We start from the raw sequence: 16,086 nt of genomic DNA on the forward strand, positions 1-16,086 counted from the left end.
CCCTATCCCCACCTTTCCTGATTTTCTAACCTGGGACTCCTGAACTTCTGAATATAAGTGTTTTTTTGGCTCTTCATAGTCCTAAATCTAGGCACTGAACAAGGTGGTGGGGTGGGGTGGGAACCGAAGTCCCAGGCCCAGCAGTGCCAGGAAACCACAGGACTCTCATTACCTTGATCTCACCCCGAGAAGACAAATTTTGGGCACCCTGGGATAGCATGTAGTGCTGAGAGCTGCCACTAGATGGCGCTACTCCCTCAATGTACCTAATTCAAGAAAGTAGAAATGGAATTCAGCCATATCCCAGTTTCTCCAGAACCAAAAAAGAAAGGAAGTCTGGGCTTGGGGCAGGTGGCATCCAGCATCCCTCAGTCCTGCACTCCTAAGGGAAATGGTCTGACCAGACAAATAAGACAAGCAAGTAGTGTGGATGCTCCAATGGCTTTATTAACTCCTTTCTCCGGGTGGCAGGACCTTGTAGCTAGAGAGCTGGAAAGGAACCAGGAAGCGGTGGTCTCAGTATGGGTCATTAAAGGGGTACAGAGGGTGCCCTGCATCTCTCGGGACCCTCTTCCCATCCACCTGGAAAGAGAGACAGATGGCTCCATTAGCAGGAGTTGACATTCCAAAGACACAGCATCTTTTCCTGAATCTTCCTCTGAACATCACCTGTATACAGCACTATGCCAGATGGTAGTACAGGACCTGGGCCTCAGAGAATGCCAGTGTTGACAGCATCCCAGCAAACCACAGCCTGGTATATACCTGCCCCTGCCCCTAAGAGTTTGCAGTCTCAGCTGGAATAAGGAATATTTATTTTCCTATCTGTAACAGGCTTCAACCCAACCTCAATCCCTCTACCACAGCTGAGAAGGCCTTCTAGGTTCCTCTTATTTATACCATTTACTGAGAACCTGCTATGGTGTCAGGAACTGGGATCATTTTACAGACAGGAAACTGAGGCTTGTAGAAGTGAAATAACTTGGGGCACCTGGGTGGCTCAGATGGTTAAGCGTCTGCCTTCAGCTCAGGTCATGATCCCGGGGTCCTGGGATCGAGCCCCGCATCGGGCTCCCTGCTCGGCGGGAAGCCTGCTTCTCCCCCTCCCACTCCCCCTGCTTGTGTTCCCTCTCTCGCTGTGTCTCTCTCTGTCAAATAAATAAATAAAATCTTTAAAAAAAAAAAAAAAGAAGTGAAATAACTTGTTCTAAGTCACAAGATATCGAGGCAGGACTGGGACTCACAGGCTATAATGCTTTCTCCCCGAACCATATTACTTCCCCAAGCTTAAGAAAAAGAAAGGAGCCCACTATGTCCAGGACAGCAATCCTACCAACATCCTGCCTCTCCTCTAACCAGCAAGGTTGAGGCCAGATTTGGGCCAGAATTCCACCCCAATTCTTATATTCTCTAACTCTGGCGGGTGATATATACTCACTGTGAGCATAGGCACAATGTATCGCCAATTTTTATTCAGGGCATCTAGTTGCTTCATCTCATCTGGGCTAAAGGTAAAGTCAAACACCTGCGGATGGGAAGTGGGGGTCAGGAAAGCCAGCTTCGTGTGCAGAAGTTGGGATTCCAGAACACTATCTTCTTGTCAGGCAGAATCAGAACCAGACTGTGTCCCATGGGCTAAAGAAGACAGGACCCATCACCAAGTACCTGGATGTTCTGGAGGATACGTGAAGGGGTGATACTCTTGGGGATGCAGATCACTTTCCGCTGGACCTGCCACCTAAGGTGGGGGTTTGAAGTAGATGAGGAAGAGGAGTCAGTCCTCACAAGCATTGTTTCGTCCTCCACTCAGCCTTCTCTAAACTCCTGGAATCCCTGAGCCCCAATGGAATGGGGGACATGCCTCAGAGTAGCTTCCCCCAGATTACATGGCAAGATTAGCAGCCTCATTCAGGTAGTTGGATAAGGAAGCCCTCAACCCTGGCTTCCCAAACCAGGTGCCCTCATCCACCTCCTTTCCCCAAGACTGCTGCACCTGAGCAGGATCTGAGCTGGAGACCGGCCATACTTTTCAGCCAGGGCCAGGACCACTGGCTCCTCAAGTAGGACCGGTTCATCAGGATCACGCCAAGCTCGATCAGAGGAGCCCAGAGGGCTATAAGCGGTCACCTCCAGGCCGCGAGCTTGGCAGTGGGCAATCAGCTCCTTCTGAGCCAAGTATGGGTGACATTCCACCTGAAACAAGAAAAAACCCATCAGTACAGGCTGGCCCCACCCAGCTTGCAGGGCCCCACCCAGTCGTGCACATCTTGACCAACCTTGCATTGCTGACCCCCCCCACCTTCCCCTCAGCCCACTTTTCCCATTCTCCATTTTCCACCGTCCATTTCATTCTTTTCCCACATTTCGATGTCTGTCTGTGTTTTTGGTTTTCTAATATTCTTGTATTTGATATGAACCAATACATAGTACTTGTTCTCACAGACAGAACCTCACTTTACATGTACATTATTTACATTTATTTCCATTGTGTTTGAATCAAAAAGACTTTTTAGCCCTTTTTTATTTTAGTTCCAGTGTAGTTAACTCACTGCCCTTTATTTATTTAAGATTTTATTTGAGAGAGAGACAGAGAAGCAGGCTCCCTGCTCAAAGGAGCCCAATGCGGGGCTCGAACCAGGACCCTAGGATCATGACCCGAGCTGAAGGCAGACGCTTAACCGACTGAGCCCCCCAGATGCCCCAATGCCCTAGTTTATGCAGAGAATTTCTACACCAACACTTATTATTTTTTTTTTTTAAAGATTTTATTTATTTATTTGACAGAGAGAGACACAGGGAGAGAGGGAACACAAGCAGGGGGAGTGGGAGAGGGAGAAGCAGGCTTCCCGTGGAGCAGGGAGCCTGATGTGGGGCTGGATCCCAGAACCCTGGGATCATGACCTGAGCCGAAGGCAGACACTTAACGACTGAGCCACCCAGGCGCCCCTACACCAGCACTTCTGAAAACTTGTTAGCCATCTCCATGAAGGAGACCCATCATTTGCTCACTCGTGTTCTTGCACACACACATATACCCCCAAACCAACGGATCTGCTTTGCTGTGCTCACCTGCAGGACAGCTGGGCGCACAGAGGCCACACTGAGCACATCATCAATCTGCCGACTGCTGAAGTTGGACAGGCCCAGTGCCCGTACCAGCCCCTTAGCCACCAGTGCCTCCAGAGCTTTCCAGGTCTCCTTGTAGTGGGTAGAGTCATAGCGGATAGTCCCATCGGCATTCTTAGGGAAAGGGTTGTCTCCCCGCCTAAGTGAAAGACAGTCCTCCACGAGTGGGCACAAATGCCAGGCTCCTGACTTACCTTATCCAGTCACTGTATCCCCATACTAAGCCCAGAAAGGGCAAAAGGCCAAGAATAAGAAACAAGCATGGTTTTTCTCCCTTTCAGGTCATGACCCAGGCATTAACTCTATATAGAATGCCCATTCCCTTTCCTCTTTTTCCTAGACACAGACTGTATCTCCTCTCCTCTGGGAAGTCTTTCTGAACTCCTTCCTCCTCAGAGAGGTTGCAGGCTCTTGCAACCTTCTTCCAGTACAGGGCACAGAGCTGATGGTAAGGCTCCTTTCACACCCTCTGCTGGAGCTGATTCTCTACTGCAACCCTAGGCCTAGCTCAGCAGAAGCCAGCAGTTTCCTGAATGAATAAAGGGAGCACGAGGGACCACTCATGTGCCCCTAGGATACCCACCACAGGAAGCTACGCTCCTTTTCTGTAGTTAAACTCCTGGCTGCGCTAGCATAAAAGGCTGAGCTCCCATGGCAAGCTGAGCAGTGTTCCTCTCCTGCTCTGCTACTGTGCCTTACAAGATACTAACATGACCCCCCCAACACCCGACTCCCCGGATAAAGACCCTGGCAAGGCTTACTCAAAGGCATAAGGCCAGTGCATCAGGTACAGGTCCAAATACTCCAGCTGGAGGTCAGCCAGTGTCTTCCGGAGGGCAGGCTCCACATCCTCGGGATGGTGTTTAGTGTTCCACAGCTTAGAAGTCACAAACAGCTCCTCTCGAGGCACCACCTGGTCCAGGGGGCAGGGCCCATAGTGAGAAGAGCCGTGGGCACCCAGTCTTACCCATCCTCACCTCTGGGAGAGGAATTAGAAGGAAGATGCCCCCAGATCCCTCCAGCCAGGCCCCAGCCCTCTCACCCCACCCCTCTGTAGCCCCGTCCTCACCTTGCCGGGTCCCACGTTCTCCTTCAGGGCCTCCCCGATCTCAGTCTCATTGCCATAGATAGCAGCACAGTCAATGTGGCGGTAGCCTACACTCAGGGCGTGCCTAACAGCTGCTTTCACCTGCCAGGTGACAGAAGCAGAGCTTTTAGCTCTGTTGGCCTAGTCAGAAACTGCCCTCCTGGGCGCCTGGGTGGCTCAGTCATTAAGCATCTGCCTTTGGCTCAGGTCATGATCCCAGGGTCCTGGGATCGAGCCCCGCATCGGGCTCCCTGCTCAGCGGGAAGCCTGCTTCTCCCTCTCCCACTCCCCCTGCTTGTGTTCCCTTTCTCGCTGTGTCTCTGTCAAATAAATAAATAAAATCTTTAAAAAAAAAAGAAACTGCCCTCCTAAGGGTCACTGATGGGGGAGGGGCAGGAATATACCACTGCAGTCATCTGTAAAGTAGGGGTGAGAAGATGAAAGATGGCTCTAGTCTAGGGGACCAGAAGCTTTTTGAGAGACTCTAAACCTTTTGCGCCAACCCAGTAACCCCCAAGATTCCCTCCTATCCAAGCAATCTCAGTGGGGCACAGTAAAAAACTAACATTGTATTCCCAGTTAGAGGCTCAGAAGATGGATGGATACATTGACAGGGAACAGAAGTATAGGTCATAGAGACTGGTTCTCCAGGCCTGAGGAGCTGGTTAGGGAAACATGATACACAGGTAAATAATTCATAGGCTAAGGCCACACGGAGAGACGCTTATGGAGCCACGTAGATCACCTGACCTCTGGGAGTTCAGGGGAGCAGAAGAGTTCTGAGAGGGAGAAAAAATTAAGGAAGGCAGAAAAGTGAGATGGAAGTTGGGTCCAGAACCCTCTGTCAGGAAAGAAGAAAGCAGACAGGAAGTAGGAGGACAGGTCAGTCAATTTGCTAAAAACCAGACTAGAAACCCAGCATCAGAAGCAGCACCAAGAGGGCGCCTGGGTGGCTCAGTTGGTTAAGCGTCTGCCTTCAGCTCAGGTCATGATCCCAGGGTCCTGGGATCAAGCCCCACGTCGGGCTCCCTGTTCAGCAGGGAGTCTACTTCTCCCTCTCCCCCGCTTGTTCCCTCTCTCTCTCTCAAATAAATAAATTAATTAAAAAAAAAAAAAAAGAAGCAGAACCAAGGGTACCAGGGCCTTGCCATTTAAGATCCCCATCTAGGTACAGCTCTTACTATCCAGATATACTCCCCTCAGCCCTGCTTGCCCCATTCCCCCAGTCTTTGACCAGTTCTGATCTCCACCCCCTGCCCTTATCTAGCTCCTGGACTCAGCCTGGGCCATGTCAGTGCCCACCTGGAGCACAAAGACCCTGGCTCCAGGGTTCTAAGCAGCTGGAGGACGGAAAGCAAAGGGAAAAGACGCAGAGCACACCACAAATACCAGCCTAAATCCCAGAGAGAAGAGGCTATTCTCCCTGCCAGAGTCCCTCTCAGACTTAATCCCCAAACTTCTCTAAACTCTGACTCAGATTTCCAAAGAGCAAGGAAGAAGCCCTGGGAAGATGCCCCACCCTAGGTGGGAGCTGCATCTCTAGTTATGACAACCCTAAGAAAGCAGGTCTCTATTCCCACACTCCCCTAAGCTGGAAGAGTCTACACCAGGGGTTATTAAATTCCAGCTAGCAGCTGCCTTTTGTTTTTTTTTCAGCTAAGAACCATTTTTACATATTTAAATGGTTATATAAGTACATAATCACCCCTATTTTGCAACTTGTCCAGCAAAATCTAAATTATTAAGCATCTGGTTCTTTAAGAAAAAGTTTGCTAGGGGCGCCTGGGTGCCTCAGCTGTTAAGCATCTGCCTTCAGCTCAGGTCATGATCCCAGGCTCCTGGGATTGAGCCCCGCATCGGGCTCCCTGCTCAGCAGGAAGCCTGCTTCTCCCTCTCCCACTCCCCCTGCTTGTGTTCTCTCTCTCTCGCTGTGTCTCTCTCTGTCAAATAAATAAAATCTTAAAAATAAATAAAAATAAATAAAAATAAAGAAAAAGTTTGCTAACCCTTGGTCTAAGCAGTTGACATAGCTATTCTTCAAACCCCGACACCTGCCATGTGCCTACCTCTGGACTGAGCACTGGGGAGTGGCCCAGCCCTTAAGGAGCCCTGTGTGGGAGAGGGCAACATGGTCACAGCACAGGGTGATAAGTGCCATATTAGGGGTCAGCACAGGGTCAGGCACAGAGGCGTCCCATGTCTGCCACAGCACTCAGTGCAGATCCAATTAGGGAAAGGGCTTCTTCCTATTCCCTTGGCCCTCTGAGTCACCTCAGGAAGCCAAGGGCTCACTACTGGTCTCTTCCCTTGTTTCTTCCCACTGCCCTTCAGGCCCATCCCTATATGAAATGGAGTACAGCAATGGGGCTGCTAGGGAAAATTCAGGGACCCTCTCCCAAATTCTGCCTTTTCCCTAGCAGAGGTGCAAGAAGCCCTCCTCCCCTTCCTCCATCTCTCACCTGGCCAGGATCGCTCTTCCAGGTGCCCAGCCCAATCAGGGGCATCTTCTGCCCAGTGTGCAGGAGGACACATGAAGCCGCCATTGCCCCCTGAAACACAGATGGGAAGAGAATGGGGTGGGGGTCTGTGTGGCTGCTTGAGCCTCAGCTACCCATTGGTCAAGACTCCTGTAAAACACGGCTGGTAAAGGGAGCACAGAGGTTGTGCACACATGCCTGTGAGCAGAGGGCAACTAATACAGGGCAGCCCGAACCAGCCAAAGCCAGTAGCTCCTGGACAGACATTAATTGGACCACCAGCATGGCTGCCCTTCCTTCTGCCAAGCTAAAGGTCTGTGTTAGAGAGTTCTGATACGAAAGACCAAGGTGAGTGGCTCCCTGAAGTACTCAGCCTTGACCACGTAACGTCTCAAGCCAGGGTAAGACAGGCAAAAGGGCCATTATGAGTCAGAGTGAGACCAGGTGACAGAACGGATTTAGGAACAGGTCACTTCTCTGCGGATGAAATGAACATTCCCAGGAGGTTGTCAGAAACTAGAGATTCGGGCGCCTGGGTGGCTCAGTCGTTAGGCGTCTGCCTTCGGCTCAGGTCATGGTCCCAGGGTCCTGGGATCGAGCCCCGCATCGGGCTCCTTGCTCTGCGGGAAGCCTGCTCTCCCTCTCCCGCTCCCCCTGCCTGTGTTCCTCCTCTCGCTGTATCTTTCTCTGTCAAATAAATAAATTTAAAAAAAAAAAAAAAAAGAAACTAGAGATTCTCCTGGTCCCTCACAGAGAGGTCTGATCGGCATGCTGCTAGGCCTGAGTGGGCTCTTAAAAGGTAAGTAGACCATTTTTCAGGTGAAAAAAACAAACTCAGAGAGGTGAAGTTATTTGCCCCCAAATCAACAGCTGAGAAGTGGCAGAGCCAAAGATACAAAGAGGAGCCAATGGATAAAGGCAAGAAAAGGGCACGTAAACAGAGACTTTTAATATTCATGTGCTGTGCCTCACAGTAGACACATATTACAGTGTGCTACAGAAAAGCAAATGACTTCTGTAGGGCAAGGACCAGGAAATACTGACACTGCCTTTTAAGAGTGAGTTGGACTTTCCCAAGAGTCAGGGGGAGAGGGCTTTCCAGAAAGGGGAATTAGACACAGCAGAAAGCAGTAAGCTATAGACATGAGAAAATTTCCAACTGAATAAAACAGGTGGATGATTGGAGCTTTGAAAATCAGAAATCTCCAAAGGGCCAAGAATACTCATTCAGTCAGTAAATGATGAATGTTCCAGGCCTTGTGCTAGGCCTAAGAGACACACATATTCAAATAGAGTCCCTGCCCTCTTGGAGTTTATGGGCTGGTGCGGTGAGGACAGAGGATAGCAGTACGATGTGTAAGATAGAATCAAAATCTGCACAAGAGCCACAAGAAAAGAGTAACCCTGCTAGGATGGCGTCTTGGAGGTAATAAATTTGAGTCTTTTTTTTTTTTTTAAGACTTTATTTTTAAGTAATCTCTACACCCAATATAGGTCTCAAACTCACAACCGTGATCAAGAGCTGCATGCTTGGGGTGCCTGGGTGGCTCAGTTGGTTACGCGACTGACTCTTGATTTCGGCTCAGGCCATGATCTCAGGGTTGTGAGATCGCGCTCCATGCTGGGTGTAGGGACTACTTAAGATTCTCTCTCCCTCTCCCTCTGCCCCAACCCCCTAATCTAAAAAAAAAAGAAAAAGAAAGAAAAAAAGAGGCGCACCTGGGTGGCTCAGTCGGTCAAGCGACCGCCTTTGGCTCAGGTCATGATCCCAGGATCGTGGGATCGAGCCCTGCACTGGACTCCCTGCTCAGGGAAGAGTCTGCTTTTCCTTCTCCCTCTGCTACTCTCCCTGCTTGTGCTCTCTCTCTGTCAGATAAATAAATAAAATCTTAAAAAAAAAAAAAAAATTAAAAAAAAAGATTCTCTCTCTCCCTCTCACCCCTGCTCTCAAAAAAAAAAAAAAAAAAGTTGCACTCTCTACTGATTGAGCCAGCAAGGTGCCCCTGAGTCAAGTCTTGACTTCAATAGGAATTATCCAAGCAAAAGGGAAAAGAGAAAGAATGCTCACCCTAAGAGCCAATAAGGTAGAAATAAGCTCTTCCCTTGATCTCATCAGTACTACAGATATCACTCCCTTGGGATTGACTGCATTGCCAGCAATAACTGTATAAATATAACCTTGGGGCGCCTGGGTGGCTTAGTCGTTAAGCGTCTGCCTTCGGCTCAGGTCATGATCCCAGGGTCCTGGGATCGAGCCCCACATCGGGCTCCCTGCTCTGCGGGAAGCCTGCTTTCCCTCTCCCTCTGCCCCTGCTTGTGTTCCCTTTCTCGCTGTGTTTCTCTCTGTCAAATAAATAAATAAATATTTAAAAAATATATATATAATCTTTGTTTCCAAGTTCTGAAAAGACATCAAGAATGTTATGGTAGAGCAGGAAATAAGATAAGTTGTAAGAATAGCTGACATATCAAAATTGTCTTTCCTAATACTTCCGACTCCGGAAGAATTTTATAGTCTAGCACAACCTGGTTATGGAGATCACCTTTTTCTGCTAAACCAAAAACAAAAATGTTCAGTCTGGGCAGCAAACCACAGATCACCGAGGGCAATACTGTTACCAAACTTCACCAGGACACAAACTTTCCAGGGATCAGGTAAGCATGTCTGGACTTCACAGGAACTAGACTGCCAGTTGCCACCAGGGTCTGTGGTGGGTGTCCCGGGCTTGATCCCCAAACAGGTGACCTGCTGGCCTCTCCCAGATCTCCCAGCACACTGGAGAACTCTGAAATTACACGTGGACTTAGCCTGAAAGCTCGAAAAAAAAGCCTGATCTAAGGCAAAAAGGAAGAAACCTGATGCTTGCTTCTCCCTTTCTTTTGATGGTGAAACTGAAATCCCAAACGGCTGAGGCTTGGGGGAGTGGGGCTCATAGGAGAAGGAACACCTAACAAAGAACTTCAAAGAACAAGAGCTCCAAAGGAGAGAATGGAGGGGCCACAGCAGAGAACAAATATTTTTCTCTAGGACAGGAAGTCATACTCTGTCAGCTCGTCACTCCATCCTCATCTTCTGCCTCATGCATTGGCATTCCAGCCTTCTCCTGCATTAACAGGCTCTGAAGTTGTCAGGAACTGCCTAGCAAGGCCTCTGGCAGCACTCAAAAACCCTCCTGTTAACTTGGGAGAGGTTTTACACATAAAAGAGAAATGCTGGCATGCCTGGGGGCTCAGTCGGTGGAGCACCTGCCTTCGGCTCAGGTCATGATCCCAGGGTCCTGGGATTGAGTCCCGCATCAGGCTCCCTGCTCAGCGGGGAGTCTGCTTCTCCCTCTCCCTCAGCCTCTGCCCCTCCACTCATGTGCTCGCTCGCTTGCTCTCTCAAATAAACAAACAAATAAATAAAATTAAAAGAAAAGAAAAGATTTTGGCTGTGTGTGGGGAGAGGTGGTATCAAGACCCAGGTTTTAGGGGCACCTAGCTGGCTCACTCGGTGGAGCATACAACTCTTGATCTTGGGGTTGTAAGTTCAAGCCCCACGTTGGGTGGTTGAGATTACTTAAAATCTTAAAAAAAAAAAAGGACTCAGGTTTTATTATACCCAAGTCAGCACCTACGTTCCTTCTCTCTGGGGCAGGCTTCCCTTCTCAGAGGAGGGCTCTATAGCTGCTGCCTGGATGCAGGGAACTCGAAAACACAGGAAAAAGAGGAAGCAGTATTTACATGAGTGTTCTCTGGCTACATGGGCCTTTCCTCTACTTCCCATAAATGCTGGTGTCCCTCAGGGTTCTGTCCCCAATCCTCTTCCCACTCCCTGGTTGAGCTCACATCTTCAGTTACCACATTAAACATTGATTCTGCCCACGCCAGTTCTGGACATTCAACTCCCTCTGGACATCTCCACCAGTATGTCCTATAGGTATCTAAGACTCAACATGTCCAAAACTGTACTCGTCAAATCCAGCAGCAAAGCACAAAGGGAACAGTTCAAGGCCTGGGGTTGCACGACCTGGGTTTGAATCTCAGCACCCCTGGAACATCTTTTGAAGAGATGCTGTATCTATTTTTTTTTTTTTAAGATTTTATTTATTTATGAGAGAGAGCGAGAGAGCACACAAGCAGGGGGAGCGGCAGCCAGAGGGAGAAGCAGGCTCCTGCTGAGCAAGGGGCCCGATGTGGGACTTGATCCCAGGACCCTGGGATCATGACCTGAGCCGAAGGCAGATGCTTCACCGACTGAGCCACCCAGGTGTCCCAAGATGCTATATCTAAAGCACTTTGCCCAGTGCCTGACCCATGCTCTTCATTCCGTATACTCTCTTAGCAGGGACTCAAGGCCCTGGATAAAAACTTGTTAAAGCAAACATGCTCATAGTATAATCTATGGGATTTTGAAAAGCCATCTAAATAAAGCATTTCAGTTCATTTGGCATTTCTGACTATTATCTATCAGATTATGATTTTGACAGGTGATGGGTAGGGGGGTATATCCTTACCTATACTTCTAAGAAGCCAGCATGGAAAACCACTTTAAATATGTAACAGTGACCAAGATTTGGTCTATTTGGCTGGGTTAAAAATCCTATTAATATTGGTAAATATTTTTAAAGGGGCACCTGGGTGGCTCAGATGGTTGAGCATCTGCCTTCAGCTCAGGTCATGATCTCCAGGTCCTGGGATAGAGCCCTGCATCGGGCTCCCTGCTCAGCGGGGAGCCTGCTTCTCCCCCTCTCCCTCTGCCTCTCCCCCTGCTTGTGCTCTGTCTCTCTCTCTCTCTCAAATGAATAAATAACCTATAAAAAAATTTTTTTTTAAATTTGGTAAGTATTTTTTTAAAAAGATAGTTTGCTCTGGGGAACGCCTGGGTGGCTCAGTCGGTTAAGTGTCTGCCTTCGGCTCAGGTCATGATCCCAGGGTCCTGGGATCGAGTCCTGCATCGGGCTCCCTGCTCTGCGGGGAGCCTGCTTCTCCCTCTGCCTCTGTCTCTCTCTCTCTCTCTGTCTCTCATGAATAAATAAATAAAATCTTTAAAAAATAAATAAATAAAAAGATAGTTTGATCTGGACTGTAATGTAAAACCTAAGACTGCAGTAACAGTTCATGTACTTCTTGATGTATGTGAAAAGAATTTTAAAATATATATTTCTTATGTCTTTCTCCAGTCCATCCATATCTGCCTCCAAGGCTACTGCTCTAGCTTGAACCACCCCTACCTGAACCACCCATCTCTCTGCTTCCAGTTTGGCCGCTCTCCCCACAATCCATTCACTAAATCTGACCATGTGACCCAGAGGCTCAAACTCCTCCAGCAGTCCTTGCCTACCTTCAGGATAAAGTCTGCATTCCTTAGTAAACCTTTCTTAACTTGGCTCCCACCTTCCTCATTTTTCCACCTCTTCATTGCAAACTCCAGGTTTCAGACTGCAGAACCAGCCACCACTATTGAGTCCAGGCACACTTTGCTTCTCCAAGTCCCACCCTTGCCTGGCTAGCTGGGGCTCATCCTTCAGCTAGGACTTGCTCCTCCCACTCACTGATAGCCGTGCACCTAGCTGCAGCTGTTTGTTTATATTGGTTTCCCTCACAGATCAGGTACTCCTTGAGGTCAGAGTGTATCATCTATCTGAACCCATCACTCCTAGAGTGCCTGCCCCATACATATACATAGAAACACACACGTGAGCGCACGTACACACACACTAAAGACACACACAAAGGCAAATGGTAGAGAGCTTGACAGCTGGGGTGGGGGGTGCATTTGAGGAAGTCACTGCATTCATCACCTTCTTTCTTTACTTCTTGGGTAACCTGGAAAGAATCATCTCTGGAAAATATCAAAGCACTTTACCATTTTCAGAAAAACAAAACAAAACAAAACCAAAAACAAAAAAACAAAAAACAGTGGCTTCATACAGGATGATACTGGGATTGCTCCTGTACAAATAACAAAACTGAGATCTTGGGGAAAGTTAATAGCCTTGATCAAAACCATCAGGACTCTTTTAGGGAGATCTTGCAGCCTGAGTACGGGTAGGCTGAAGGGAAGAGTTAGTTAATAGTAACCCCATCTGGTGACAGTTCAGATTCCATCCAGTCTCACTGTAACAGAGGTCTGAGGCCACGGAAAAACATGCCCTAGCTTTCCCAAACCCAAGGCAGGTGCCTAAGTAAGCTAAGTCTACCCACTCCGACCACTTCCAGAAGTATCTCTGCAATTCCATAGAAAGGCCAGAGTTCCTGCACAAATCGTGTTGGTGAGCAAACAAAAAGAGGACAACTAAAACTTACTGAGCACCTAATAGTTGACGGGCGTTTTAAAAGCTTTATGTCACTTAATTCTCACTACAGTTCCGACGTAGGAACTCATTTCATCGGTGAGAAAACTGAGGTCCACAGAAACTGAGAACTTATCCAAGACCACACAGAGTTCAAATCCGAAACCGAGTCAGACTGCCTCCAATGCCTGCGCTCTCTGCTCTATTCCGGGGGCACAGAGGAGATGGGGGCAGCAGCAGGAGAAACTCACCTCGGCTGGAGCCCAGAGCGTGAACAAGACAGTGTGATCTCTGCTCGGTTCTGCGCCCCGCCAACGAGCCAATAGGCCTCAGCTTCCGCAACCGGTGGGCTGCAAGGGAGGTTGGCCTGATGGTGAAGAGCGGGACCTGGCTGAAGTCTGGCGGTGAAGGGGAAGCTCCTCCCGGAGGAGGGGAAAGGGCCGGGCTTTCAGCGTGACGCGCAGGGGTGGACCCCACCCCTGCCCCTCGTGAAGAGCCGGAGGGCGGAAGCCAGAGCTGCGAGCCTGCGCCATCTCCTCCTCTGGAGGCTAGTGGTCGGATTGGCTGGCGTTTAGACACACCTCACTGCGCAGGTTTGGAGGAGGCGGGGGCCGGGCGAAGCACGAGCCGCCGGCCACGTGGGAGGCTCTAGCGGCCGGGGAGGCGGTGCCTCTGCTGGCCCACATTGCACCGCGCGCCGCGGCGACACCACTCTAGGCTGCGGGGGCGCTTTCTGCTGGAAGGAGGAGGCTCCTGGGTGACACGTTGCAGGTTCTTCTGTGTCTCCTCTACTCCCGGATTCGCAGCACCAGCTCTCTCTCCTCTCCCATAGAGACGGGTTGGCCGGGTTTCCAGCGTATACCTAAGCTGGCGCGGTCATTTGGTCAGGCAAACAGGCTCCGAGCGTAGCAGCAGCATAAAAGTTTTAACAAGGAAGAGCCTCTGGGCTCCAAGAGATAGAAAGTTCCTTGCCCCTGTATCTGGACTGTGGACCCTGGCCGCGCATTAATGTGCCAGTACTGTGCTAGACTTTATAAACATGTTTTTATTGAATCTTCAGCACAACCCTGTAAAGGGAATGTTCTTAATTTTTTTGTAAGCCTTTTAATTGAAGTATGGTATAGCATACATAGAGAAAAATGCACAAATCTTAAACGTACAGCTCTATTTTTTTTCCAATGTAATTATTATCCAGGTGAAAATACAGACGTTACCAGCACACTGGAAGCCTCCTGTGAGGGAAGTATTCACGTTCCATTTTACAGATTGGACAGACTCAGCCAGGTAAAGTAGCTTGCCCAAAGTCACACAGCTAAAGTTACAGATACTATGTTTGAAATACCCCTTGCCATTTGGACCAAGAGCTGTCTTGCATTTTACGTGTTTTCCCCTCTGTGTAGCTCGCCTTTCTCTCTCCACATCTCTGTCTTTCCTGCCCCTCTACTCCTCCCCATCTTTTTTTGCCCCCTGGATTACTCCCCACCATTTCCTCAGTACAGGTGGTGTCCTGGTAGACCAAATGTCCAACGTTTGATGCCATCTGTCCTCATAAAGTCACTCAGATTCCAGCTTATGTGATCAGAATTTTGTATCCGTCAAACTCTAGATTGGGTTGTCCCAGCAGAAACTAAGAACCAGACCGTAAGAAGCAGAAACTAAGAACAAATTTCAGGTTCCGTAACAGATTGCTGTATGCAAATCTGGGCAATAAAGGGGCCACCCTAGAAGCTCACAGCCTGGAGACAGAGGGAGTAGGCCTATGTACCTTTTTTTTTTTTTTTAAAGATTTTATTTATTTGTCAGAGAGAGAGAACACAAGCAGGGGGAGTGGCACGCAGAAGGAGAAGGAGAAGCAGGCTCCCTGCTGAGCAAGGAGCCCCCATGTGGGACTTGATCCCAGGACCCTAGAATCATGACCTGAGCTGAAGGCAGATGCTTAACCGACTGAGCCACCCAGGCATCCCAGTCTATGTACCTTTCTTAGTTAAAAAGGAACTTGAGGCAAGACAGTGAGGGGAGGTACTTATCCATACTCTCTCGCCTGGCTCTTAGCAGAGCCTCTCAGACCCTCTTCATACTTCTTACCAGTGTCAGTAAGGACCCCGGGAAGGAGAGGGAGACCGTAAATCCAGATTCATCTCCAGGAGTAAATATTAGGCTGAGTGTCTTTCATCCAGTAGAGTGTCCTTCATGCAACTAGTACTGAGGCCCTACTGTGTGCTAGATATTCTGCTAGCATGCTGAAAATACCTTGAACAAGATCTTGCCTTATGAGCTGAACTTCCAGTGACATTGTAGTAGAGGGCAGGAGCACATTTAAGGAAAGCCTAAACTCCTTCCAGTTCATGAATGTCTCTAAAGGGCAGAATCATTTCTAAACCCTGGACAGCTCAGAAACTAGCCCTTAATGCAAGATGTTAATCTTTTCTGTAGCAAAGGGATAATACCAACTTTATAAGACCTAATTTTCCCCAAAAAACCATGAGAATCCCTGCATGGATAGCTACTGGGGATGGCCATAGGGGTGTGCACAAAGGCACTATTTCTTTCTCAGTCCCTTGGATCCTGTGGTCTAATTCAAGAGCCTGCTGAGGGCCAGGCCCTGTGGGCTGTACTATGCAGTCTGCTTCTTCATCCTTCCAGATCCAAGCTTCAATCCCCTCCTTTTTTTTTTTTTTAATTTAAAGATTTTATTTATTTATTTGACAGAGCAACACAGCGAGAGAGGGAACACAAGCAGGGGGAGTGGGAGAGGGAGAAGCAGGCTTCCTGTGAGCGGGGAGCCCGACGTGGGGCTCGATCCCAGGACCCTGCAATCATGACCTGAGCCAAAGGCAGACGCATAACGACTGAGCCACCCAGGTGCCCTTCAGATCCCCTCCTTTCCCCAGCAGGCCATTGCACCTGTACATGATTCCGCTGTACCATATTTCACTGATTTCAGTGTGGACTCTGTGTACTCTATCTTGTCTTACCCATTGGACTGGGAACCCTCTTCAATGCCAGAGACTGGTTTAGGAAACATGCCTTAGCTACCTTTTTTTTTTAAAGATTTTATTTATTTGACAGAGACATAGCGAGAGAGGGAACACAAGCAGGAGGAGTGGGAGAGGGAGAAGCA

General features: G+C 48.9%; 1 protein-coding gene across 2 annotated transcripts; it reads right to left on the bottom strand.

Moving 5' to 3' along the window:
- Window positions 1-427: 427 nt before the first annotated feature.
- AKR1A1 (aldo-keto reductase family 1 member A1) lies at window positions 428-13,484 on the bottom strand. 2 transcript variants are annotated; one of them, XM_032430126.1, is made up of 9 exons: window positions 13,217-13,481; window positions 6,673-6,762; window positions 4,196-4,315; window positions 3,888-4,039; window positions 3,070-3,265; window positions 1,994-2,193; window positions 1,666-1,738; window positions 1,439-1,525; window positions 428-582 (listed from the first exon to the last, which is right to left on the bottom strand). In XM_032430126.1, the coding sequence occupies exons 2-9, from the start codon at window positions 6,754-6,756 to the stop codon at window positions 517-519; spliced, it is 978 nt and encodes a 325-aa protein (XP_032286017.1). In that variant the 5' UTR covers window positions 6,757-6,762; window positions 13,217-13,481; the 3' UTR covers window positions 428-516. The 2 variants fall into 2 exon arrangements, with proteins under 2 accessions (XP_032286017.1, XP_032286024.1); XM_032430133.1 differs by lacking the exon at window positions 4,196-4,315 and having other exon boundaries at window positions 13,217-13,484.
- Between the last annotated feature and the right edge of the window lie 2,602 nt (window positions 13,485-16,086).

This window comes from Phoca vitulina, unplaced genomic scaffold (genome assembly GCF_004348235.1).
Source record: "Phoca vitulina isolate PV1807 unplaced genomic scaffold, GSC_HSeal_1.0 scaffold2, whole genome shotgun sequence".
Lineage (NCBI taxonomy): Eukaryota > Metazoa > Chordata > Mammalia > Carnivora > Phocidae > Phoca > Phoca vitulina.

What these genes read in the sequence shown, in the direction of transcription:
- AKR1A1 (XM_032430126.1), bottom strand. Translation starts at nt 6,756, where the DNA reads ATGGCGGCTTCATGTGTCCTCCTGCACACTGGGCAGAAGATGCCCCTG. An exon ending in CACTGGCCTTATGCCTTTGA is followed by an intron (nt 3,266 to 3,887) that starts GTAAGCCTTGCC and finishes TCTTTCACTTAG; the next exon opens with GCGGGGAGACAACCCTTTCC. An exon ending in CCAGCTCAGATCCTGCTCAG is followed by an intron (nt 1,739 to 1,993) that starts GTGCAGCAGTCT and finishes CCCCCACCTTAG; the next exon opens with GTGGCAGGTCCAGCGGAAAG.